General features: G+C 42.2%; 1 protein-coding gene across 1 annotated transcript in view; it reads left to right on the forward strand.

Annotated features, from left to right (window-relative positions):
* Window positions 1-5,270: 5,270 nt before the first annotated feature.
* Window positions 5,271-27,915, forward strand: part of TESK2 (testis associated actin remodelling kinase 2) — a 76,509-nt gene continuing 53,864 nt past the window's right edge. Inside the window, exons 1-2 of the mRNA XM_038144023.1 lie at window positions 5,271-5,483; window positions 13,108-13,408. Of these exons, the coding sequence (XP_037999951.1) occupies window positions 13,190-13,408 (219 nt within the window). The 5' untranslated portion in view covers window positions 5,271-5,483; window positions 13,108-13,189. The remainder of the gene's footprint in view (window positions 5,484-13,107; window positions 13,409-27,915) is intronic.

Raw genomic sequence — 27,915 nt, forward strand, 5'->3', positions numbered from 1 at the left:
CATCTGGATACTTGTAGGTCTTGCAGCTCTGCAAAAAGGGCTGGAGAAAGCAGGGGCAGAGCTAAAGTGCCTAAGCCTGGGGTGGCTGGTGGAGGGGACAAGCTGAAGAGCCCTGTGGTGGCAGAGGTCTCCAATTTCAGTACCACAAAAGGGAAAAGTCTCTTCACTCTTGTATCTGCAGAGATAAGGAGTGAGTGCAAGTGTGAGGAGCATAACCAGAGGAGGAGAGGCTGCTGTGCAGCCTGAGGACACAAAAAGCTGTTCTTTCATCCCAGAGATAGCCTGCCTTAGCTGGGGAGTGAGGACAGCACACCAGGCAATGCAGAAACCCTTTTGTGCCTGATGTGAGGCAGGAGAGGTGGGGCTGATGGCCATTGGGCTGTTGGCCTCGATCTTCACAGAGACTGTGGGACTGTGTGGCCTCTCTTAGCGTCCACCATGGTCCAAGATAGTGCAAATCTGTATTTCTGCACTTTGGTGGGTGAATACAAAGCTAATACAGCTTCATCAGATGTTTAAGGTTTTCTCCTACAAAATTGGTATTCAGACATCTCAAAAGTTCAGATGCTGTGAGAGAAGCCATGTCCCAGGCCTGCCCTGAGTATTGGGGTCTCACCCTTTGCTCCTCAGATCCCAAGGGCTGGAGCATGGTGTGATGGGCTCTGCCCAGGGCTGAAGCAAGGCACAGTGACACAGGGTCAGTCCTGGCTCGTTGTCCCAGTGTCTGTACAGCCTCATGGCTGGGAGCATCTCAGAGCAGGCAGGAGCCAGCTGGTCAGCTCGGTGCCACTCCACAACCAGGGTACCACCAGGAGCTTGGTGATGGCCATGCTACAGCCCCGTGCCAGGGCAGGCAGGCTCTGAACTGCAGCCAAGGCAGCAGATGGCCATGATGAGCAGGCAGCGGAGCACAAGGCTGCAGCACCAGTGCCAGTACAGGAGCTGTCAGTTTGGGCATATCCATCTGCCCTAGAACAATCCCTTTCCAGTTCCTGAGGCAGGGTGTCTGGTGCTGTGCCAGCACCCATGGAAGATGCTCTGACATTCCCACGGTTGCCAGGTCTCGTGCAGAGACGTGTGGTGGTGGGCTTGGGCTGACATGGCAGCACGGCTTTGAGCACAAGGACACACTGGCCACCTCGTCTGCACCAGCGGTGAGACAGAATTGCTAACCCAGTAACAGAGGACAGCGTGCAGGCCGCCCACACGGAGCCCTCCTTGCTGCCAGGAGCATGGGCATGACAAGACAAGGGGCAGGGGGTCAGAGCACAGCCTCAGCTGTGCTTTCCCCTTTCCCCTGCTCAGAGTAGCAGGAAATGCCCTCTTGCCCACAAGCAAACTTGTCCCTGTTCTGCAAAGGCCGCCCGCAAGGCTGGCTGAGGGAGGCACATGTGGGAGAATGTTCCTCCCAGGAACTCATTAAGATGGTTTTCAAAATCTAGGGGTTTGGTGTGCGACTGAAAACGTAAGGCATCATTTTTTCATAGCTGTTCTGTTAAATATCCGCCTGGGACAGGAACTAGAAAAGGACCTATGTTGATATTAATCAAGAGAAAATTCTTGGAATTCCCATGGGGACCCTCTCTTCCAGCTCCTGTGACATGACTTCAGATCTCCTCGAGAGTAAATCAGAGCAGAATTTGACCAATCCTACCCAAAGATGTTTTTTCTTGACAGGCTTCATTACAAAAAAGTATTTAATGTGTTAAATCACTAAAATGCCCAATCTCATCACAATGCTGTGAGGTCAAACCACTGTCTTGGTCCCTTGGGAGGGAAGAGAGACAGCCCCTGTCGTGTGACACTTGTTTAATTTTGGAGCCCACAGAACCTCTGCTGGGGAAGACACCTGCTCTGCTGCAGCGGGGGCAAATTTACATGGATTCATTGCATCAGCTTTCTTCTTGGGAAGGAGAAATCTTCCAAACTTCTCTCCTCCGGGGCATTTCCAGATCCCGGAGGAAGGGAGTTCCCCCTTCTGCCAGCTCTCACCCACCTTCTCATGCCTGTTTTTATGTCCAGCCGTGAGTGAACCCTCTGCTGCTCCTTTGCCAAACCAGTTACATTTAAAAAGCCGAAGTGATCCGTCTGGAGGAGAGAGGTGCAAACTGCAAAGGCACGGAGCTGCTTTTTGGAGTGGCCGATCTTGGCAGGGAGCAGCCTGGGGGCGGCCGGAGGAGAGAAGGGATGGATGCCCGCCCTGAGCACGGGCATTGACGGGCTGGGGCCCTTCTGGCAGGGGGAGGACATGGGCAGAACCGAGAGCTTTGCCGTGGATGGGTGTCTTTGATGAGTCTGCTAAGGAGGTTAATTTTCCTCTCTCCGGAAAACAGAGGGAGGCTGCAGAAGTCTCTCTGCGCGTTCCAAGGCTGCTGGTTTGCCCCGGTGCAGCTGCGAGGGGGGACGGGGACTCAGCGAGACAAAGTCCTGCTGCCATGCCCGGGTTTTTTCTGCTTTCAGAATAGGACTTGCCGTTGAGATGAAGCCATGGAGGGCTCATGAGATGGCTTATTTCCCTCTCAAAGCAGGGCTCGGTGGCATCACGAGTCACAGCACCTCACGCAATGCTAATGAAACACCGTGAGCGCTTCCAACTGTAGCGTTTTGCCCGGGGGGTTTCGAGCCGATCTGATGAGCTCTCAACACCCCAACGCTACACCCCAGAATAGCTCAGCTTTCATCGGGAGGCATAAAAGGAGCAGGAGGCTGATGTGACAGCGTCAGGAACAAAAAAGGTTTAATAAAGGCAAAATAACAAACTCAAAGCGATCCAGGTGCCAGAAGCTTGTGCTCCTGGTAGAGACACCTCACAAAAGCGATTCGGTTTCTTTGTTCTGTGCTTTTCTACTAAATGGCCCAGGCGGGACCTTTTGGCTTATGGCCAATTAGCTGTCCCCAAACTTGAGGTGAAGCCCCCAAGGTCCTATCAGTGATTTTCCTACCTGATCACCGGGAGAAACTTCTGGGCTCTTTCCTTTTTGGGGGGCAGAGGAAGGTTCTGTCACTCTGTCCATAGGGGGCACATTCCTACATCCAACTGAGGTTCAGCTTCACTGGGTCTCTCTGGTGTGTTTTAATGATGTTCCTTCGCACCAGACCTGGGATTAGTGCTTATTCCTGGCCATGACCAGCGAGACATTCGCAGCCCAAAAGCAGGAATGACACGTATCTTGCTTGGGAAACAAAAAAGGAGGTACATTTGTTGATGGGAAACGGGAATGATGATTCATTTGAGCAGTTCTGGGATCAGTTCCTAAAAAGAGCGGTAATCAAAACCTGCCAGCAGATGGCATCTTAAAGCCAATAATAGCTCCCAAAACAGCAGGGACGAGGATACGGGGAATAGAGCGATACTGGGTTTTTAAACCGGGTACAAAGTTGCCGGGATCACTGGATCCTGACACGGTGAAGGACCCCGGTATGTTCCAGAGCTGACTTTCCAAAATCTTGCTGAGATAAATCCCGGCAAAATATAAAGCATTGAAATTTAACTAAAAATTTAAGTTCTAGAGAAAAAAATCTTGCTAATAACCCCTACCCCGAGACTCAGTTCTGCTTGAATATAGAGAAAAAAGACTGATGGATCTGGGTAGTTCCATCTGCTTTGTCACTCTCTAAAATGTGATGGATATAATACTAATTTTTAATGGCTTAACTACCAAACCCTTGCAGCACTCTGTGTTCGAGCTGTCATTAGAATAGATGTTTGCAGGTGGTTGATATTTAACATTTGTGAGTGTGGGAAAATTTCCCGGGAAGGAAATCCAGGAGGAAATTAAGAAAACAAGACATTTTTTTGCCCACATACAAAGTATTTTTAATCTGTTACCTGTGCAAAGATGATAATAGGTTTTGTAGTTAAACATACTAAAAAGAAAGTTTCACTGTAGACTCTTGATTGAAATTCTGAGACTAAATTTAATCAAGACATTGCAGAATAGAGAGATTTTAGTCCAACTGTAAGAAAAAGTCTCTGTTCAGTATTTAGAGCTGGTGCTAATGTGTCCAACATCAAACTCCCTCAAGCACATTTGGATCACACTGAAATGACTAGATGTAAAATAAAGATGAACAATAATGAGAAAGCTCATTGCTAATATGGTACGGCAAAGCTGAGTGACACATTCTTGCCCAAGACCCTTTTTAGTTACAGCTCCTCTGGTTTTTAACTCTTTGGGGTTTGGTTATTCTATCCATAACTTTATAGTGAATGAACTTTGTTTGTTGAAGAGTTTCAGTAAAAATAGCTCAGCCTCTGCCAAAGATGAGGTCAGGGAAAAAAATCAGCCTCTCGCCAATGTAAACCAAAACCAAATCCCCCTCACAAATGTTTAATGAGATGTTTTAGTCCTGCCGTGCTTTGGAATGGATCCTTGGAATCTGGCAGTGCATCACAGCAGGAAGAAAGGTGTCTTTTTCCATACCTGTCACAGGCTGCCTACATGCGGCTAAGTGATAATTTGAAAATAGCAGTTTGCATGTGAAAAATCCCAGGCTTATTTCATCTTGGCAGCCGAGCCCCCAGAATATCTGAGCTGCATTAAGCAGGTTCCAGGCGGGGACCGGGGGGACAGAGCCCTGTGCCGGACACCAGGAGCGGGGGGCAGGCAGATGGGGAGAACGGGAGGGGTAAAGGCTGAAGTTGCCCGTCCTGGAGAGAGGAGGAGACCAGAGGAAGGGATGGGTCCTGCGGGAAACCGAGCAGGGACGGGGAGTGAGGCAATAACAGCAGGGCAGCCACCATGGAGCCCAGCTGCGGTCACCGCGGGCCGCGTGCGAAGGGGCCCAGGCTAGGGCAGGGACCGGGACCGGGACCGGGACCGGGATCGGGATCGGGACCGGCCGCAGGCTCGGGACATCCGAGTGCCCGCCCCACTGACAGCTCCAGGCCGCTAAAACACACGGTGATTGGCTGTCCCGCCCGCCCATCACTGCCCGTCCCGCTCTTCTACTGGCTGATTCTCTTATTTATAACCCGCCCTCCGGAGCTGACCAATGAGAGCAAGGCGCCCATAGCAACGCCCCCTCTTCTTCCTGCCGCTGCCTCCCGCGCGTCTCTCGGGAGTTGTTGTCGCTGCTATGATTGGTTAGATTACGTGTCGCTCAAATGCCTACGACCAATTGGAAAGGGGCACTCACGCTGACTACGTGAGAATCCCGCCTCCCGGTTTTCTTTTTCCATTGGTCGACAGGCGCTGTCCATCACACCTCGCCTGGCGCCGATTGGCTGTTGGGGAGGGGCGGCTCCCGGCCGGTTCCCGCCCCGGCGCTGTGGGCGGTGGCGCTCGTGAGGAGGAGGGGGAGGAGGCGGAGCCGGCGGTCGCGGCCCCGGGTCCCGCAGCCGGGCTCCCGCCTCACATGGGGCCCCCGCGCCGGCCGCAGCGGCGGGGCGGACCCGCGCCGGGGTGCTGAGGGGCCGCGGGTGCGGGATGCGGCCATGAAAGCCCGCGCCGCCCGCGGGCCCTGCAGGCGCCGCCGCTCAGGTAACGGCCGGCGCGGGGGCGGCGCGGGGCAGGTCCGGGCGGGTCGGCGGCGGGGAGCGGGGCCGCTCCCGGGAAGGGGCTCCCCGCCGGCCCAGGGGTCTCGCTGCCGGGAGGTGAGCGGGGCGTTCCGGGAGCAGGTGCGCGGAGGGCCCGGGTCCGCCGCGGCGGCGGCAGGTGAGGGGCGGCGGGCGCCGCGGGAAAGCCGCGCTCTGATCCGGGGGCAAGGGTCTGGCAGCGCCCGGCGCGGATCTTTGCCCGGCCGGGATCGCCTTGGAGATGTTCGCTTTGCCAGGAGGTGCGAGGGCTTGGCTCGGGTTTTACTGCTTTAGTGCAACCCTGTAAGAGTACGTGAATCACGCGTTAATGACAGGCTCGAGTGTTCAAGTGTATGCGCGTATGTGTTTGCTTTATGGCCCATGTAAATGTAGATGGTCGCTCTTAATGTTGTATTCCTTGTAGGGTCGGAGGGGTTTTTGCTTCAAGTACGGGGGACTTTCCACTTGTGTGTTCCTGTAAGTGGTGCTGTAGCAGTTGAAAGCTATGATTTCAAGAGTATTGAATTGAATTGGAAGAGTACTGAGTTGGATTTTATTTAAACGTTTCTGTTTGCCCCTCTAAAAAAAGCAACAGCTAACATTTAGGTTAGTTTATGAGAAGCCTTTGTGCTTGTGCTTCGGTTGTGGTTTTTTTTTTGTTGTTGTTTTTTTGGTTTTGTTTTTTTTAAATAGTGATCAGAGTTCTAGCATATTTGATTGTCTGCAAAATCAAGAGACTTATAGTTCCATGGACTTAATTAGGCAGTGGAATTTGCAACCTAAGATAAGATTTTTTTATGAGAAACTCTGACATGCCCTGTGGACTAGTCATAAACCTTTCCATTTAGTCATCATCCTTGGAAATTATTGTTGCATGCCAATAAAAATGTCATTTTCTGATTCTTGCAGTGTTCAGCTGTAGACATGGCTGAGTAATTCCATTGTCCGTTTTGTTTTGTGTGAAACTTACATGCAGAACGAGTAGTTTAAACTGAAGGCCAAGGTGTGTTCCCTATACCTGCTGGCAAGTGTGTGCTCTCCTGTGTTTTTTGCTTTGATTTGTTTTGTGCCTTTTCTTTAGGGTGAACAGCTGGCAGTTGGGACCAAGCACAAATTAGGGCCTACAGAGCAAGCCTTGCTTCCGTTCTTCATATTTTTGTGACTGTGGAAGGACAGAGTTAGTTCACAAGAGCTGCTCTGGTGGCACAAGCCTCCTGTAACTTAGTTATACCCTCTAATTCCAGATATTTGCTTTTACCCTTGTAATCCTTTATGCAAATGGTTTCCCAGACCCACGAAAGAAATGCAGGGTTGAAGGAGGGGTCTCTTGCTTCTGTGTGTGCTGCAGAAAAGAATGAAGCTTGTGGTTCACTTGCATCATAGGTTCCCTTTCTGTATTTTTCCTGTAGCAGACTGCCGTGCATTTGCACATTGGCAGAGCTCTTTACTGTGTCCTTGCAGCGTGGCATCTTGCAAACTGGCACAAAAATAAGAGCTCTGCTAGGCAAGATCAAAAAAAAGGTCAATATTCATAATTTTTTCTTAAAGCCCTTTTCCTGCTTATTGGTTCCCCAGCATTTTCATTTGGAGCTGTGTGTCCATCAGTAAGTCCATCTCATAATCAGCAACTGTATCACACTGGCTCCATCTGTTGTCTGTTGCCAAGTCTTCTTTCTGACTTAGGTTGTAAGCTTCTTTTCGTATGATCCTGTCACTTTTTGTTAAGTTGAACACATTGCTGGTAGTGGCTAAACCACTTTCTGGTGTGATTGTCCTGTTGGTTGCACTGGAGAAATGTAGCAGCTTTTGCAGCCGGGAGTGGAGTTGGTTGAAATGACTTTGCTTTTGAAGGCTGACCTTGTGCGCTCCAGGTCCACGGCTCTCATGCTATGAGGTACGTGTTGTCCATTGTACAGGAGCTTCAGGTTGGTTTGTAAATACAGGCAGACATCAGTGTCTGCGGTACCTTAAGAACAGCGGGTTTGGGAAGCCCTGTTCTCACTTCAGAAAGTCATAAATGAGTGAGGACCATGTTACTGTTCTGTTTGTGCAGCTGCTACTGCAGTAAACCAGGCCCTCGGTGTTTCACTGCGAGGTGCAGCCAGTAACACAGCCTTGTGCTTAGTAAGGGCAGGCTACAGAATGTCTTCAGTATTTGTGGAGATAAAGCTGGAAAATACAAATATTGACTGCCTCGTGTGGGGATGTATTGATGTAAGAGTGTGTTCAAGAGATGTCAGTCAGGTATGAAATTCGGCCTGTTTACTCTGTCTTCATCCCTCTTTCAGGCATTCATGTTCTCTTTCCTTCGCTGTTCTGGGTTGTCTCACTGGCTGCATTGAAACAACAAAAGTTTCTTCCAGTCCCATGTGAAGCCCTCAGTGCTAACAGAGCTGTCAGCCCTCATTGCAAACCCAGCAGAGAGGCTGGGGGGAAAATTCCTGGATTGAGATGTTACAATACCTGTTGGTATTAGAAGGCTTTGATTCCCTTTCTCTTTGTTGAGAGCTCAGCAAATGTCAGCCTGCTGACACCTGGAAGGCATGAGCAGCTTCTCAGTGTCTCTGCTGGGCTCTGTTTTGTTAAGCAAACGTAATGTATTAAAATGATCCGTTTGAAGCAGCAGCTGTGTCTCGTACATGATCTACTTGAGTGGTTATTTCACTGCAGCGATGCTCTGGAACCAGGCTGGAGCCTGTCTGCACTGTGGATTGGAGTGACTGGAACCAGGCTAGGAGAGGAATGGATTGTTGCAAGCTCCTTAGTAGAGCTTCAGTTTTGTATTGTAACTGGACCCTAGAAAATGCTGGTAATTACACTGGGCACAAGGATCGAGTAGTTTTCTTTTTAATATTTACCCTCAGTAATATTTGCCTTCTAAATATGTGCTAGAAATTATGCCTATGCCTGCTGAAAATATTTTTAAACCTACAACCTTAGCCCTGAATCCTGAGCTCTGCAGCAATAGCTGGTCTCTCTTACTCATTTCAAACTTGGCTACAGTCACAAAATAAATGAACTGTTTGTTTCAGCTTAGCCTCTCGTGGAGGTTTGTTTGCATTATAAAACCATGATGCAGTTCAGCAGACTTCCAGCTTCTGGAGTGGTGCAGTAGGGCTAATGCAGGTCTCTTCTGAGGAATGTCAGTTCTAGTTTGCAGGGAGCTTATGCTTTGACAGTACTGGCTAGAGCTGGGAATTATCCTGTACAGGGGAGATGAAATGAAAGCAAAATGTCATCTAAGTGAAAATAGAAAGTATTGGGATTTTCATGTTCAAATGCACTGTTGTAACTAAGACTATAAATTGAACCTAAAGACTTATCCCATGAAGTAGTCAAAAAGACTTCAGGTTCAGGATGAGCTGGGCCAAACTCTGGTATTTGTAGCTACCTCATCTGTAAATATTTGATATTGTCTTCCTCTCAAGGACAAGAAGCTAAGTTATGGACAAACGGAGGAACTTTCCTCTGTTAGGGAAGCAGATGACAGCAGCTGAGAACAAAATTGTTGAGTGCCTGGTTCTCTTTACCTGTTCAGTTTAAATTCTTGGGTTTCATTTTTAAGCATTTTCCCTTGTTTTAATTTTTTTTCAACTCCAGGCTAAGGACCTCGGTCAATTCAGTCTTTGGAAAAGTTTGTTCTTTACATTTCTTTGAAGCCCTTCTGAAATTTGCACAGTACTACAGGGAAGTCGTCTTCCCCCTTGAGTTATTATTTTGTGGAGTGACACTTGCCAGCATAATTCTTTTAATTCCTTTATGTTTTTGTAGTGCTGGCTGTTGAAGCTTCATCAGACAAGAAGTTTAAATAGTTAACTCTTGGCAAATGACTTTTATCAAAGCTTTGGCATCTTGTTCTTCAGAAAACCTTTTCAAATTAATAACATGCTTCTGCCAGATTTATTGCTTTCCAGGCTGAATGCCTAGCGACGGTCTCTGTGTCTAAAAATGGTTGTTGTTATTAGGGCCATCTTTTAGGAGATTGTGAGTTTGACATTTGAGTGCAAATATGCACATATTTCTAAAGATACTGGGGACAGAAAACCTCTTAGTAATGAGTTGAAATGTTTCTTGGAAGGATCTTGTTTTGTACTCTGAGGTATGAAAGGGATGCTGCTGAAGTTGAGGAGCCTTACCCATTTTTATATCTCTGAAGTATAATATGTTAATTACTGGCTAATTATGCCACCTTTTAGCTTGACACTGATGTTTAGGGTATAACTTGATGTGCTGTTGTGGGGTTTCCATCTTTAAATAATTGCAGGGGCTCTGGCACTGGTTTTGAAAGGTAAATCTAATTAACCCAATTAATGCTGATAATAGTTGTATTTATAGTAATTTCTATGATTAAACAATCAATGCATTTATTCAGTGAAGAAACTGATCTTAAATCCATATTAATATTATATTTTTTCCCCTTCAAGATATGTTTTCGTAGGCAAAGAAGTTAAAATGTAGTAGGGCATGAAGTGTTCTGAAACTGTGCTTTTTAGAAATGTGAGAATGGCTGAATAGGGCAGATATGCATTTTGAGAGGTGAATTTCAGAATTACTTTGGTCTTGGCAGAGTGGGGTATATTTTTCCTGAATAAAGGTGTCAGAAAAATTGTTCTGGAAGCTGAAAATGTATTAGGAAATGTATTTTCTAGTGTGTAGTGTCTTTTAACTGTCTGTTGAGCACAGTTTATGAGTTTTTAAGCTGAACCTTAATATGAAAAAAAACCACCCAACAACCTTTTAGTTGGTTACAGGATTTACAGGGTAGTCTTGGATTCTGTTCAGTGCACTTTAATTAACCATACAAGGTAGTAAATTAAAGTACCTCAGACTGACTTGACAGTCAATTAAACCTTGGTTGATTTCATTGAGAATGTGATCATTAGTGTAATTGGCCAAAATGACAGGAGGCCCACTTGGAATTGTGCCCACTTGAAATTTTCCTCTAATTCTGTGTATGCAATCCTGGGCAAGATAATGGAGCTGTATCCTAATATTTTCCTAGGATTTTGTGTAGCTGTCTGGAAAGGTAAACTCTAGCAGGCAAAAATGAAGGAATGGGTTACTTGGGAATCCAGATGGCAAAACCTTTTGGGGTTTTCTTTTGTGTGAACTACAGTGAATTGCTTCTCTCATTGTGGAATTTGTACAGAGTTTTGCAAAGTTCACCATGTGATTTCAATCAAAAGGATGTGTATATGTGTGAGGGAGATTTTTTTGCTTTTTTAAATAGTTGGAGAAACTGTGTTGAGGCCATCTTTTGTTAATGGTATCTGGATACTTAAGAGATTTAGGCTTTTCCTCCTGTTTAATACTGCTTATCTAACTTGGTCTATCTTCCTCTAGTTAAAACAACAGCAGTCTTTCCTATTTCGTTTTTTCATTTTTTTAATCTTGCTTTGCCTGGGAACTTCTAATCTTCAGTTTGCTGGGTTGCAGCGGCGATGCGTTTTCTCGCTGGGTCTATTCGGGGGTTCTGCACTTTCTGTGCAGTGGTGATCCAGTGGTACCCTGTGGTACTGGCTTGTCAGGTTGTGCATTTCTGGGGGCAAATGCTTGCCTCCTTCCTTGGAAAGTGTCTGGTGCATGTGGGTGCTACTCTGATGGAAGTAAGTTCTAAAAAATTGTTCCTTCAATTACGGTAGGTTTTCTGGTCAGTCTTCCAAGATAGCATCTTCTGATCCAAAAAATTAGTTGTTAATACCATGGTTTCCTCTGTCTGTTCTCCTTCCATAGACAGTTCTTTCTTTATCTCCATGAAAAGTAACCAAAATATAGCTTGTCCTTTTAATATCAAAAGGAATTATTCAAGTGGGCCTTGGAAACTCCCAGGATCTTGTCTGTAGCTGAGGAGGTTCTCTGGGCTATTTTTCTCCATTAAGGACATGAGGACTTTATCTTCCTGTGGTGCTTCTGTGCCTTTTCCAGACCCTCAAGGCTCCTGAGTCAAGAATACGACATCACCAACTGGATCTGCTGTGTGCCAGTTGGCCACTGTAATCTGAAAAGTGCAGTAAGATTAGGCACGTGGGAGTCTGCATACAAAATTCTGTAGGAAAACCATGATGTGGGATTTGATAGAGATTAAATTTACCTAATCATGCCTGGTAGAGTCCCCTATACCCACTGACATCCATTTAGAGAGGTGTTAAGATGTTTGAAATAAACACCCTTCTTTTTTGGAGCGGACAACCTCAAATTAATTCCAGACAGTTCAGCAGAGCTTATTTCTGACAGCAGGTGAGGTCTCTGTGTTTGCCTGATGCGTTGGCACAGAGCATCTCTCAAAGATGCACTGCACGCAAAACATGGGTACAGCAGCACTGCTGTGTTTTCAGAGGACAGCTGCCGTGCCTCTGTTTCCGAGATGCTTTTCAAATGCACTCTATTGTTCAGGTTCTGTACCTCTTTGTAAATAGAAGTGTAATTGCCTGCTCTGTGGTTATTTTGCCCCCCTTTTAAAAAAATATTTTATTGTTTCCTTCCTCTCCCTCTAGTTTTTCATTCACCCTTGGGGAAAAAAAAGTATCCTCTTTGTGACTGCTGGCTTTGTTCAGGCTTTGTAGGTGTCACCAGATTGCTGTAAATGAGCAGTGAAGTGTGGAGTAGGTGAATAACCTCCTAAGTCTAAGGTTTAAAGAAAAAAAAAAACCCTGTATTTTATAGTTAAAATTTTAAAATACCAGTATTAAAATACCTGTCAAGTTTGCCAGTCCAAGCTGAATTTGATGGGCTCCAGAGTCATCCTGATTACTTCATCATCCTCTTAAAAAGAGGAAAAAATCATTTTCCCCCTCCTTTTTTCCCCCTTTTTTCCTACTTGGCAAATGTAGCTTGTTTCCTGTGTTTTCAGTTCAACTGAAGTTAATATAGCTTTAAAAAATATCTTTATGAGGAAAATTTGTCTGGCAGATTGTTATAAGAATGCTTTGTAGCAGGATTGTTGGTGTTTTTAGAAATTTGGGTGTAGGTGTTCAGTGGGTATAACCTTGTGTTCCTACCAGGTAAAGAATTGGTCTTGGAGTGCTCATAAATGGAAGCTTTAAAAACAAGGTTTTGATGCTTCAAGTGAATAATTTTTCTTATGGCAATTGAAAAATTTCAAAAAAATTTTTTATAGTTGGCAATCCCTTGTTCACTCCTGAAAGTGAAATAGTTTCTTGCTGTAGGAGTAGATTGGTCACCAACTGCAACTGAAGTAGAATAAAATGTTACATTTTGTGGGTTTCCTCCGGCTCCCTTGCTCGCTGTAGCAAGCAGAATCTAAGTAAAAAAAAGAAAGGGTTTGGGGAATGGAGTGAAAATTGTTTGTTACCAGGTAAATTTTGAGTTCCAAGCCTATTTGTCTCAGAATAGCCAGAGCATAGGGTATTTCCATGAATCTAAAGGAAAAGTTCATTAGGTTTCTGTCTTTACTGTTGATGTTCTGACGTGGTTTGTTTTATTTCTTTGGGGTTTTTTTGCCCCTGCTTGGATATCTTCGTTCTTTTCTTACTGTCTCAAATGGGTGTAAGCTTTGCTGGAGTCCTATCAAATTTTAAGATACCTTCACATTATTGATAATCTTGATTTTTTTTTTTTCTGTATTTTAGGATCCAACAAGATTAGAGAAGACAGCAAATTACCTAAGATGTGAGAAGTCCTCCCATAGTGAAATAAAATCTTGTTTTCAAAATGGACCGAAGTAAGCGGAATTCAATAGCAGGATTTCCACCACGCTTGGAGCGCGCTGAAGACTTTGATGGCAGCACTGGAGAAGGAACTGCATCCCAGCTGGGAAGAGTTTGTACCTCTTCATACAGAGCCCTGATAAGTGCCTTTTCCAGACTTACTCGTCTTGATGATTTCACATGCGAGAAAATTGGCTCTGGTTTCTTCTCTGAGGTGTTCAAGGTGTGTGTTTAGTTTTTTTCTCTCAATTTGGTTGCTTCCTGTTTGATGATGAGAATGTACAAGACCGTCAGGCAAAGTGCTTTCCACTGAAGTCAAATGGTAGTCCTTGTATGTGCTTCACTCGAAATGGCTGAGCAATGAAGAACTTTCAGGCTCCAAATATTTCTTCAATCACTCTTCCAGCTGGTTTTTTTTTTGTCACTTATAATTTATTTGAGGACTTGCAGAGCTTTTTGGGAGAAAGAGAAAAAGCTAAAAATAATTGGTTTATTTTTTGACCTCTGCCATGTATTTTTGCATTCATGTAATGTTAAACACCGATGGCTGTCGATTCTCCCATATTTAAGTGTAAATGTCTTTAATTTAGCTGGTTTATTGGTTTTGTGGGATAGCACACATTCCTTTGGTAGTCTTTGCCTCACAACACTTAGTTGTGTATGTTAAGGAGTTCCATACACGGTTGCTGAATTTGGAACCACAGATTTTATTTCACTGAAATGACAATACAATTAACTGCTCTTCTCTTTCCTTTGCTGCTTATGCCACACTTCTAGCTCCAATAATCAGAGGTTGGTTTGAAGTAAATAATATGAATAAGAAAATCTGATGTTGTCAGTGGCTTGCTGCTATGAATGTGGGACATGGAAAAGACCTTTTTAAGGAATTTGTAAAACGTGGTTTTATAGTGCTGGTAGTGTTTCTACTGCTCTGACTGTTCTGGTAAGGTTTATTGTAGAGGAACAGGACATGGAGTTGTCTTTCAGGCTTTGAAAAAAATAGTTTCTTTCCTTGTTCTAGTTCCTGACTTTGCATGGAGTTACCCTCCACATTATTTCCATTTCAGTGAAATGCCAGAAAACTATCTTACAGTGTATTATGGCCATTCCATGACAATTCATCTGTTTTTTTTAATTGAAGTTAAACCAAAAAAACCCTTTTTATCCAGTTTTATTGCTGTGAATAGATACCTGCATTAGAAAATGGAAATTATTTTGATATTGCTTTAATACCCAAAGGCATTGAGATCTCCATGTATATATTTCCTCTTGTGTAAAGATGAGTCACTCCACGGAAGTTTTTCTGTTTAGCTAGATATATGAAATTTTAGTTTTCACTAACACAAGTTTTTAATTCTTTCAAGTGGCTAGACATGAAGAACTTTATTTGGGATGTGTAGGACACTCAATGCAGTACATTTCTTTATAAAGCCAGCTTTTGTAACAGTTGAAAACCAGGGTTTGTTTGGTGTTTTTTGTTTGATTGGTTTTTGTCTTATTTCCCTGTTTGGAAAACTTTCTGCGATGCATTGTGTAGCAACTGGTTTTGTGTGGAGACATTTTGTAACGTTAAAGGTTTTAAAGTTCTGTATGTTACTGGAATTCATCATTACAGCTTCTATGGTGAGGCTGCTGTGCTTTACCACAGAAGGAACATAGAAAGATACCAATAGGCTTGGGTTGTGTCTAAAGAACTAGGAAATAACAGACCTCAAATACTTGCGAGAATTTCAGAATTCAGCTGGAGGGGAAAAGGTAGCTAAAAGTAAAGATGAATTTCCAGCATTCATAGTAATTGATTAATTTGAGAATTTGTTGATTGAGAGAAATCCCTGATACCCAGTTTATTTTTATGTGCATAAACAAGTCCTCTAATTCTTTAAAAACCTTCCCCTGCAATTCTCCTTTGCAGTGAGCTAAAGTAGACATCCCAAGGTGTTGCATCGAGTTGGTGGTATTACTGTGGGAGCTGTGGTGGTAGTCTGAGTACCTGGTGTCTGTTTTCACAGAAACAACCGCAGTCCCCCTGCAGGCAGAGACTGAGTGATAAACTCTTTTCTTTTGCATCAGTTTCGACCAGAGCTCTGCAGTTCTGGCACGAAGGGGTGAGGATGCATTACAACTTTATCATAGATGCAGTTCCAAACTCATTTAAGCAGGTTTCTGTTCTGCTGCTTTATCAGCCTGACCACCTCTGTCATTAATCCTGCTGTGCTGATGATCAGATTTCATGTGAGAACCTTGATGTGCTTCCAGTAAAGAGAGCCTCGTGGCTTGACACAGTTCAATTTCAGTCTGATCTGCAGGCTCACAGCTAAATGATTGAAGTTGAGAAAAATCCAGGATAGTTCTAAACTTACTGTGTAAGTAATTTTACAAGAGCAATGAAGCCTTCCCTTTAAATGATCAAGGGTGTCTCAAAACCCACCATGTCTCCAGAGCTTTTTCAATTATGTATTTGTCTATTGTTTTGTATCATACATTGAGTTCACTCAAGCAATTTAGCAAAGAATGCTTGGACTATTTTAAGGGTTTGAGATTTTTGTTTTGCTATGTAGCTGACAAATTTTTTCAGTGATTTCTTCCCCTCCATTCTTTTCTGTGGAAACTTCTTTTACAATATGGTCTGTTGTGGTGGATAGAAGTTGCCTTCTCTTAACTTGTGAATAAGAGTATGTTACAGCTCAGATGTGTATGTTAATGGTCATATATGCTATGAATGATCTTTTAACATTTCTAGTGTACCTTTATTCTTAAACATATTAAAATCTGTGGTTTATTCAGAGTATTAAACTAGTGTTTTGATTTTGTTAGCCATTACTATAACACTTCGAATTCATGTTCACCTGAATACCAGATGTTATGGAAACTAGTTTAGAAAAACTGAACTTTGTCAAAATATCAGTAATCTAGTTTGAAGCAGCTGACTGACTAGTGCCCGTTCTAAATTTCAACGGCAAGTGCAGCACCCTGAGGTTTGCTTTTAAGATCAAGCTGGGCAGAGACTGTTTGTGTAAATGAGCAGCATGATCCTAAACCCTCAAACTGCTAGTTGGGAAAACCAGCTGATGAAGCTGTAAGGAATTGTGGGGGAATCCAAGCATTATACTGAAATGAAGTATTGTATTAGGAAGTAGTTCCTATTATTTATAAAATGTGTGTTTTGGAACTGCAGTCAGACTAAAATGCAGGATGATCTTGTATTCACATTTACCTTCTGCTTCAGTACTAAGTATTCAAGTTGCTGTGAATTTCCTTCAGGTGTTCTTTTTGTCTCTGCATTCTGTAGCTGAACTTCTGAGAGAGACTGGAAATACTTGTGACATTCCAGTGTTGAAAATGGAATTTTTGCAGTTTATTATTTGTGTGCACATGAAAACAGGAGCCATTGATCCAATATAGAATTGTACAAGGCCAAGTATAAATACAAAGAGAGGGCATCATACTTTTGGATGTCTTAACAAGATGGGTGATGGGTGCAAAAGGATCAGTATCCTCAAGGCGTTTGTGCTGTATGTGCTTATAGTGTGAGGCCTCCTATTTGAATACCCTGGAATGATGGTCCCCAATTCATTAATTAGTTGTTAGTCTTTATTTGTGTGGTCAAATTAATGTTCTCTGACTTTTGAAAGTGCTGACTGATCAGGAAAGGTGTGTCTGTCCAAATACGTACCTTGTACCTGAGGCTAGGATCCTGTTTCCAGTATTTATTTAATGTCTCCAGAGTGTTTAGAGATAAGCAGCATCCAACTGTCTAATGTGAAAGGAGAAACGAGGCTGGAGCTGTGCTCACAGGTACTGTGAAGAACACACATATAATTCTTTTTATCAAGTACTTGTAATGCACTTAGGATAAAACTGGTAATTCTGTCACCTCTAAACATACAAATAATAAATGATACTAGATAGTGTATCGTTTATGATACTGTGTGTCATGGGCACATTGTCATGGTGGTGGGCTTGATCTGTGGAACATCTTGTTCTAAGCTGTGGGAGGTTTAAGAGATATTAGTGATCTGGCTTTCCCAAAGTGACTCAATGGGAAGTTTGTTTTTTTTTTTGTACTTTGTCTTTGTTATCATTCTGATTAACATTTCTCTCTTTGTTTGTCTGTAATTTTGCAGGCCTTGAGGAGTCAAGTGCGGAAATGTTTAATGTCACTTTCTTCTGTTGCCTCTGACCTAGGTTTGACAGGGCTTAACTAGAATAACTGTGCAGAGTAGGAACAGAACAGTAGAGTAAGTGAGGGATTAACTCATAAGATTTCAGACCCAAAAGTTGTGGGAGGTCTCTTGACCAAAAAAAAAGTATCTGTCATGGTAGGCATGGATATCTGTATCATGTTAAACTTTGCCTATAATGTCTCATCGTTGAACTCTGCGTCTAAAAAATAAAGGGATTATAAACTTATCAAACAGTTAAGGCTTGGAAGGGTTACTGGGTCATCTACACACACTGCCACAAAGGTCTTTGAATTCTACCAGCAACTGGAACTTGTCTAGAGCACGTATTGACACCACATACAGCACAGGTATACCTCCCTTGCTGGTTTTTAAATTCACTTCTGAATTGGAGATCTCAAAGACAATACCATGCCCTGGTTTTCTCAACAATAGAATGTAAAAACCATCCTTCAGCTTTGTGACACATTCTTATAATGTGCATCACTCGGTGTTATCATGGCACATTAGTAGCTTGTGTTTAATGGGTGTGGACCTCCTGTTCTGTAGCCTTCAATCCTTGTTTGCAATGAAGGTTTTCATTTGGGTATGTTGATTTTTGCTCAGATAGATTTAAGATATGAAGTGGCCTTCACTAGCTAGTGAACTAACTTGAACAGGGTAATGGTCCAAATGTAAAAGTTTCAGCTTTTTCCGAACAATCTGAAATCTGAGCTAGAGGAGACCTCGCTTGGTTCCTCGGGAAGCTCCCTGGGGAGACTCCCCTGTCTTACCCTGCTTTGTCATGTCCCAGTGTATCTTCAGCTGCGCCTGGCCAATCTGTAACCTTTTGTAGCCAGTTGTGGCACAGAGTCAGATGCCTTACAGAAGTCTATGTATATTGCTATTAAAAAACATGTATACGTTTTGCTTAATCAATCTTATTACCTAAATTGAAAATTAATGTAAATCCAGGCAGGGATGTTATGAGAATTATTACAATATCCTTAGCTAAGCCAGGCATAAGTATTTCTGCTCTGTTCTTGGCAGCTACTTTTGGCTTGTCCTTTAAACTTTCATCATAAAAGATTCTACAGTCTCCTTTGGTTTATGCAGGCTATAATTTATTATTTTGAAATAATCCTTTTATAGATAGAACCTCCCAGTTTGAGTTGTTTCTACAGCTGGTCCTTCCTATTTGCTTATTGACTCTACTAGCAACTCATTACTGACAGAGGTTTCCATTTTCCTGTGGCATTTAGTCAGAAGAGTAACATGTCTGTGAGTGTGTGGAAGGAGGGAAGCAGATATTTGAGCAGTTATAAAAATGAGCATGCAAGGAAGGGAATGCCAATTCATATTAAAAGGAGAAAATGACTACAAAAAGGACATGGAAAAGGTACAGGAAAAAAGGCAAGGGACCTGCTGCTTGGTTTTCAACCCACGCTCAGCAAAATCCCACTGCAGAAGGTGTTGGAAACAGTGTCAGAGTTTGCAAACAACATTTTCCTGGACTGGAATCTTTAATAACTTGGGTTTTATCAGATAAACAGGCACTGCAATATTTGAGCTGTCAAATTGTTTTAAATCTAAACGTGAGTCTGTGCATTATTGCTGGTCTTTGCAGGATGGCCCTTCACCTGCTTGAGCTGGAAGGGGAGAAGCTTCTGGAAAAGGGATGGTACAAATTTATTGAGGAATTGAGAAAGCATCTGGAAGAATTGCTTTCCATCATTGATAACTGCTTTCCTCATCCTTCTCTACCAACAATGGTTGTCACTTTTTCTTAAGGAACAAAATAGTAACACTGTCAATTTAGAAATTTGAAACAACAAAAACATGTTTCTGCATAACATGTAGATTTTCTGGTATTCAGGTGAAGAGTACTCAGAGAGCAGCATTGATAATGTAAAATTTCACTGGAAATCTCAAATCTTTCTCATGCTTTGTCCTTATGGCTTCAGTTTCCAAATTCTCTCACTTCGTCGTGTGTTGTTTTGAACATTTGGTGAAAGGTTTGTACTGGGAAAGGATCTTATTTGCCTCTGGAATTAGCAGCCTGATCAGAGGCCTAAATGTAAGTGTCTGAACACGTGTTTTTCAAAAACTTTGTAAAACATTAGAGGTGAAACCACACAGTATCCATGATATTTGTGATACTATTTGATAGGCCTCAAAGATACTTAATTTTAATTATTCTGTTAAGTGTTAACTTTCAAGTTTTAGGCTTTAAATACTTTTTCAACATGGGATATTTGACTTTAGAAAAGTTGGAGAACACAAGTTGTTAACTTGGTGTTAACACATGAGGACAAAGAAACAATAAAACTTGGTTTAATAACTAGATAAGTGATTCAGTGGATGACTTCAGTCTTAATGTGTTTGCTGTATAAAAGTTGCCATTACAGTGCATAAACAGACTTAAAATAAGGAAATAGTTACTTGAAGGTGCTCTTCAGTGTAATGACAAAGGCACGATAAAGCCCAATGGCTAAAAGCTGTAATAAGAATTGTACTTATTTTAAAAAAGCATCTGTGGGATGCGCCTTACCAACCAAAATTTTTCTCTTTCCTGTTGCTTTATTAGTGATATTTGTGGCCATCTTTATTAATTTTTTAGAATGTTCATGATTAAGTTTGGTAAAGTGTTGAGGAAGTTTTAGCTTTCAGCAGTATAATACCACCAAATTTGGAAAATCATGGTCTCGACAATAGGAATTTTTTTTTAACTGATGTGTGGTTTTTTTCCTCTTGAAACTGCTGTAGCCACATCAGGTGGAATGAGACGCTTCACGGTCTGCTTATGACAAATAGTGGCAGAAGCCATCTTTTTAGGGTGGAAAAGGAGTACGGAATAAGTGGATTATCCTACATTTTGATTTTGCAGATATAATATTTGATCTTTTAGGCAGGGGGAATATGCTCCGTGACTGAAAAGTGACACCCATTTGACCAAGGCCTGTCTTCCCTCACTCAGGTGTAGAGCCATCGTTCTTGTCTCTGCCCTTCCTGTGTGATATAATGCCAGTTAGAAAAACAGACAGCAACTCTTCTTGTCCATGTATACCTTTTGGCCTATTTTTTTATAGGATTGAATTTGAAGCTGAAAATCTTTTCCTTTTGACTAGTGAAGGAAACTCACCTTGCTCAGGGTGACAGAAATAAGGTATTGGAGGCTAAAGGTCTCTCCTGTGAAGTTAGGATGTTAAAACGAGCTACTAATTGTTTGGGCATACAGTCGCTGTATTATGTAATCTGGCCAAGGAGGTTAGAATAGCTCTGAAACTTCACTTCAAACTCTAGGGTTTTATTAGAGAGGTGATTCTAATCTGTTTCTTTCTATTCTGGTTCCTGTCAAGAGTAGGAAGAAGCACCACTGTGGAAGTGAGGGATAAATGCAGAATTCTTGTGAGTTTGATTTTTCTCACACTGATGTGTGAAGGATCAGTCCTTTGGAGCCCTTCTTCCAACTGCTAAGGTGATTTGTATGGTAACCACTTAACCAGACAGTTGTCTTCCTCTTGCTAATTTTTTTTTTTTTTTTTTTTTTTTTTGCTATTGAGGTGCCAAGCTGCTGTCATCCTAGTCCTTGTCACTTAATTAGCAAATGCTTTTATAGGGCATAGGCTACAGGGAGAAGTAGTAATAAATAGGCTGTGCTCCAACAGATCATTAATATAGGAATTAAAAACCTCATCTGTGTTGTTAGTCTTTATAGATTGCACCATCAGGCCAAATACTCACTTTCCTCCCCACTTTGCAATTCTGAATTTTAATGACATTTGCATATATCTGAAGTGTAGAGCACTCTTACTTTTAGCAGAATTAAAAATGCTTTGAAATACAAGGTAGAATGGAGGGCTAACTCATATTTGCTCTCTGAAACAAATTCTGGTTTTCATTAATTTATTTTCTGGGTAGAAGTCTTAAGATATGCATGTTAGAATCATCTTAAAACATCAGCTGAGGAAACACTGGGATTGAAGGAGAACCAGGCTGCAGATTTAATGAAAGCCTTGTCTTTTGTAGCGGTGTTGAAATATTTTAAGAAAATTTTCAAAACTATACTTCCATGATGCTTCTTCCTACAGTCCTGCTTGGCATCACTACCGTCAAGTCTAGAACTCTAATGAGTAACACAAATTAAAACAGGGTGAAACAGTTCTTGTACTATGTTTCACTTTCTCTGGATGGGTCAGACTGGTTTCTGTTGAAGAGAGAAATATTTGGAAAATATGATAGAACTACCCTGACATGAACAATTTGTTAGAAGACTAAAAAGCCAGAATAAAAATCACTGAAACAAACTTGATGTTAAAGAATATTCAGCCAGGAAACAAACAAAAAACCCCCAACAACCCAAACAAACAAAACAACAACAACAAAAACAAACAAACAAAGGAACATAGTTTAATGTAAAATTGTCCATTTTGAAATGTATTTTTCACCTGTTTGAAAAGCTGGCCTCTCCTCAGCCTTGCTGGAGAGCTAATACATGGAATGTCCGAGGTAGGTCTTTGTTGCCCTCACAAATAGAACGCTCACAAATTCTGTCAACAGTAAGAAAGACACTGATACGGTAACAAGTACCTTGCAATAGGAGATAACCCCCATTTGGATTTTGTGTTTAGTACAGTGACTGCTGTAGTTCAGAGTCCTTTGGGCCTTTGATTTCCTCCTGTCGGAAAAGTGCCAATCTGGGTATCATTGTGCCATTTTCCCAGGGCAAAACAGGTGGCAAGATTCCCTTGGCACTGAAATGTTTGTATGCTTTTTCGTCTTGTTTTCCATAATAATTTCTCAAGCACGGTTAAATGAGATCTGTTTAGTTTTCTCTTCTGGATGGGGATGTGCTGGGTTGGCAGCTCTGGGATTTTCTGTGTTTTGCCAGCTGGCAAACATGCACATTTGTGTAAGCTCATTCATGGCTGATACTGAGAGACAGGTGCTGATTTACTGTTCTTCAAATAACTGTGCTGGCAGATGTCCACTGTTAACATGGCTGCGCCTAGAGAACAAGAGTGCATCACTTAAAAGCTTTGTGAGACACCTCTGAGGCACCTCTCTGGACTCTTATTTACTGGGATTGGCAGCAGAGGACAGTTAAATGTATTTCAGTGGTGGATTTCACTGCCTGTGCCTGGGGAGTGTCTGCGATGTTAATGCATACAAATGCATATGCGCTTCTGCCTAATATGAAATGTAAAAATGAGAACTGCAAGTTACTATTGATAGCACTAACAAAATAGAGATGCTTACAGTCTCAGATCCATAGGGAATGCTTCTCCATAGCTCCTTAGCAGCCATTGGAAGTGATTAGAGAAAGGAGCTCCAAAGCCTGTATGACAGGGCTTCTTTTAATCTTTCCTTCTGCTGGTCTTCTGTATGCAAGTGATCCAAAACTTCTTCCCAGTAGATGCTGAGGCCGTATCCAAAGTGTAGGAACTTCTTCTCCCATCCTGTGCTTCCTGTGTCTGGGGGTTGCCACAGCTGCTGTCCCTCACTGAGGTTGGCCCTGCCTGGGGGTGCTCTGGCTTGGCTGCCGGGCCCTTTGCGCTGGTAGCGGCTCTGCAGGGTGGGGGCCCTGGGGTGGTCTGGTGGCACTGGGGGTTGAGGAGAGGACAGAGCTCTGAAACATCCGCTGCAGTGATCGTACCGAGACAGTGTTGCTTTGTTAACTAATCCGGAGCTGACAGTGTGTCTCACGCTGACTCACTGCTGCTGCTTTGTAGCGTTCGCATCAGCTGCCTGCAGTTAAGTCCTGCAAATCCAATTCCTGCGCTTCCTAGCCATTGCAGGCCATGAGGAGACATAAGAAATTGCATGGCATATTTAATTAGCTGCTTGTGTAAGAACCTAACTCTCAAGAAGAGCAGTTTCATAAAGGCTTAAACAACAATAAATTACTTTGAATTTTAGGTTTTTAGGTTTGGCTGTAACCTGAAAGTTATTAACTGTAGCAACTTATAAAAGCTGAAGTATCTTCAAGTAAGCAAAATGTGGATTCTTCCTGCTCCCTGCTCTCTTTTTATTTGTGGTTGTGATCAAGTTCTAAGTGCTGTGATTATAATAGCAATAGTTGTATGTCTGTGGGCTCTGTTCTGAAAGGTGAGACGGACTTCCTTACTCATGCATGGTAATTTTTATTTGAAAGATTTATAAAGGAAATCTCAAGAAATTACTTCTGCCCCAAACAGAACTTTCTGTCAAGGCTCCTGTACAGTTTTGAAAACAAACCCCACAAATGTGTTTGAATACCAAGGATGAGACTATTGGTGTAGTGGGGGACTGTGTGCTCAGTGACAAAGTGTTGGTACACTGTAAAAGTTAGAAGATACAATTTGTGTGTCAGGAAGACTCAGTCCAAAGTATTGATTTCTTCAAAAACATCTGCAGATTATGTAAATATCATTATCTTTTATACAGGATAAACCCATAGTAACATGGGAAATATTTAACCAGAAGTATTAAAAATTAAATGGGAAAATAGGAACACAGATACAGTATCTGATTATGTATTATCCTTGGATGTTACAGCCGTCATTTGCAGATGTCAGTCTTCCAGTGTTCTGGCAGGTAGATAATATCACCTCAATTTTATAGACCAGTTAGGTAACAAAAGAACAGGAGCAGCATGCTCAGGGCTGCTCAGTGAGCTGAGGATAGCTAACATTGAAAATTAGGAATAAGCTCTCAGTTATGAACTTCAAACTCATAATTTCTTTTTCTTTCCTGACTATAATGTTACTCAGGTATAAAGCACGTGGCTGAGCTGTTCACTGAGGCTGTGGTAAAGCAGTGCTCACCCGGTGTCCGTGTTCCGTGTCCTGGATTGCAGAGGAAAGTTTATATGGCTACATTCTGCTGAACTGGCTACAAAATCAGTCAACTTCCCCACCCTGGGCAGTGCCTGTTTACTTCTCATCTCAAACTGTGGAACAATAGTCCTCTGATGAATTTGTGCTTTCTCTCAAAATAAGACTGTAGTCTCTTTTTGCCTTTATGGCTTGGTTGAGATCAAGTTAATGGCAGAGGCAGAGATATGTGCTCAGATTCCTATCAATAAATGGTTTGTTTAAAATAAAAGGGTACTCTATTTTGGGCCCTGGTTCTAGGTTACAGTGGGCAATGAAGGAAAACAAAATACCAAAGAAAAATTTAGGGTTTTTTGGCACACAAGTTTTGGATTTACAAAGTATCAATGGTACTGCTGTATTACTGATTAGAAATTCACTTTAGTTTGGAAAAAATACTGGATAATTTGACCGTAGGTGTGGAATATTCTCTAGTAATTGAATATATTACTTTGCTGAATTGGTGGTTCTGGAAGTTACTGAAGTTATCAAATTAGGATCTTTGTTTGGCTAATACTGAGCTTTTGTACTAAAGGGAAAATGGTAAAGTCTCCAGCTTTTTCTGTGTATTTCTCTTAACTCTTTTTAGTATTAGAAATTAAGAGAATCACAATTACTGCCAGACTTTTGAAAGGTTTTGGGGTTTATTTTGTGCCTAGTTTCTGTAGATCTTCTGAACCTGTGCTAAAGCTCTGTAACACATGCTGACTAGTTTTGCTTGGCAAAGTTTTGTTACATTTGGCATGTCTCTCTTCTTGCTGCAAGAAGTTGTAGTATAGTGACATTCTGTATTACTGCTCTGAAAACAGCCACAACCCATCTGACTCTCTGGCATCAACATAGCAGCTTACTATTATCTGAACTGGTGTATTTCTTTCAGCTTCTGTTTGTCATTGCAGATTTTCCTAGTGATGTGAAATTTTTGATTTGATATAGGCATCACTGCTATGAGTATGTGCATCTGACAGTGGATACATGTTAATGTCTGAGCTGAAGAACAGGTTTATCTTTGCTGAAGGGAGCTTTTTCCAATCAACCATAGAGTTAAGGCTTTCTTCTTACACATTTGTCCTTGGGGCGTGAATATACGTCCCTGTGAGTGTGATGACTTGGTGGCTTGACTGTGAGACTTGGATAAAATACAGCTGACCCTATGTTTTTTTTAAATATTTCTTCTGCTGTCACAGCAAGGAAGTAGTCTGCGTTTGAGAGAAGTTTTGTATCAGAGCCAAATTGCTGGTCTGCTTCCCTGTGAAAGACTTTTTTCCTGTCATTTGGTAGACGTTCTTACGATGGTGCCTTTTCTTTCTAACAGCGATTACTTCTATCATCTCACGTGCCTCACAAGCTTTATTGTTAACTCAGTCAATCAAAATTAAACCGTGTAAAACATTTGGTGCAAGTGGCCCAGAATGGTAGCTAAGGGAATGTCTTCATCTCTTGTCATCAAAGAGAAAGTACTTGTAGATCAAATGAAGACAGAGAAGAAAACTCAAGGAAGGTGAAAAATTTGAACCAGAGGGGACTGCTTTTAAAATGGTGCTTTGCATACATGGCAGCAAAGGTGAAGGTGAAATGGCCAGATGAAGACACAGGTGTGTAAAAGAATGAACAAAAAATTGGTGTGTGTGCTCGAGCAGCAACATGATTTTATGGAGTAGGCTGTATAAGTAAAGATCTGTAAATGTATTTAAGCAGTGAGGCTGGATGCCAGAGAGAGTGGAAGGTAAGGAAAAATTGGAAAGCAGTTAAATGAAGTTTTGGAAGAGAACTGTGACAAAATACTTCCAGCTATATAATGATGATTTGGAAAATCATGAAAGTGCAATGAAAAACTAGGAGCACAGCTGAAAGCTGTGTTGGCAGATTTACAATATCAGTATTAGGAAATGTTCTTCATATGTTTATTCCAGGGCCACCTGGAAAGGTACAGTGAATGCAGATCAAAAAGGCCTTGTGAAAGATGAAATCAGGCTAGATTTCAGCTATTGCTTAAAAATACCTCCCCTTCAGTCCAGCAGAAAGTGGAAGTAATATAAAGATTTGGACTTTCAGAGAACCCTGACAGACATATATGATTTAATAGATAAATAATAATCTAAATTATATTTAATTTTTTAACAATAAAGAACTTTACAGATAAGCAGCAATGAACATTAAACCCACCAATTTTTGCATGATAATCCTTATGAACTTTATATAGTGCCTACTTCTCTGGAATGTGAGCCCTGCTGAATCACTAGTATGAGATCTCCTTTAAATGCATCACTATTTCTTTACCTGTATCCATGACTTCCTCTACTTCTCACTTTTTTCTGAAGAAAGGGATAAGAATCAGAGCATGGTCTGATGTGAGCAGAACCACACCAGTAACCATAGCCAGGTCAATGTCCAAAGTGCTTTGATCCTCGGAGAATCAGAGTGCAAAGGGACAGTTTAACTGCCTGTCAGCAATAAAACAGGGAGGCACTATCTGGTTACTGTGACCTTGGAGTCACACACATAGGTAAGCAGACTGAGAAGCTGGAAGCGTGAGCAAAGCAGCTGTAGAGTTGTCAGAATATTTCTAAGCAGTGACGCCATGATCCAGACATTGCTGAAAGGTTATTTGGTCTGATATGCAAGGGGCCATAATTAATAATTATGTCAACAGCTTTAAAAGCTTCACAGCAGCCTGCAAGTTGCATCAGTGAGAGGTTTGAATTGCATGAGTGAATTCCTGTTTATGTTGAGTATACAGGCATATGCCTGAGGCTAACTGCCTTATAAACAAATGTTAAATTGGATCAGCAGTATTGCCAAAATATTTACTCATTTTCCTTCTGGAGTCAGGTGGTTGAAACATGATTTCCATGCTTTTATGGCACAGAGGTGGCCTGAAGGGAAAAGAAGGATTAAAACTAAATATTTTGCAGGGCTTTGGCAAGGCATGCCAGGAGAGACACAAATTTTGTCAAGGGTATGACTGATGGGTAAGCAGGCACGGAGGGCAGAGCTGACAGCTCCTTCCATGTTGATAATTCAGTTTGACTGAGACCTTAAAGACAGAACCTGTCAATCCCCTGTTGTCGATTTGTTCTTGACATAGAAATGCTATTTGCCAGCTGTGCTTCAGAGGAGAGAACATGGTTAGTCTTAGGAGTATTCCAGGGGATTAGCATTGTGCTCCATAATTTATAAACTGATAGTTAATTTTATTAATAATATTGAATATTGTCCTCTTGAGAAAGATGCCCTCTCACCTCCAGTTCTGCTTCTTCCTCCTTGCTTAAAGGATAACTAACGAGAGAGGAAGAGTCCCTTTTTTCCCCCTCTCCCTTGGTTTGATTAGAAATTTTGCTGCTCTGTCAGATCTTGCAGGAATACATCCTCCAACATCAGAAGAATATATAGAACTTTAAATAAAATTGCTAGTGTTACCTTACTGTGTCCCTTTAAGTGAAACAAAGCATAGTGCAATGCTGGGTACTATTTAGAGAGCAGGTAATTGGACAGACTCTGCTGCTCTATGTGTAAGAAACTCGAGAAATTTCCAAGAATGGGAAAAGTGATTTTATAAAACAAACAAAAGAAAAGCCTACTGACCTTGCCACCAAACCTTGTTCAGTCTGTCAAGACAGGAAAGACTGCAGGATAGCCTAAAACAGAGGATGAAAAGTTTTATCTTTGCAAGAGTAGCTCAATTTTCTCTGGATGTGCAGTTGGTGCTGTGGACA

This window comes from Motacilla alba, chromosome 8 (assembly GCF_015832195.1).
Source record: "Motacilla alba alba isolate MOTALB_02 chromosome 8, Motacilla_alba_V1.0_pri, whole genome shotgun sequence".
In the NCBI taxonomy this organism is placed as follows: Eukaryota; Metazoa; Chordata; class Aves; order Passeriformes; family Motacillidae; genus Motacilla; species Motacilla alba.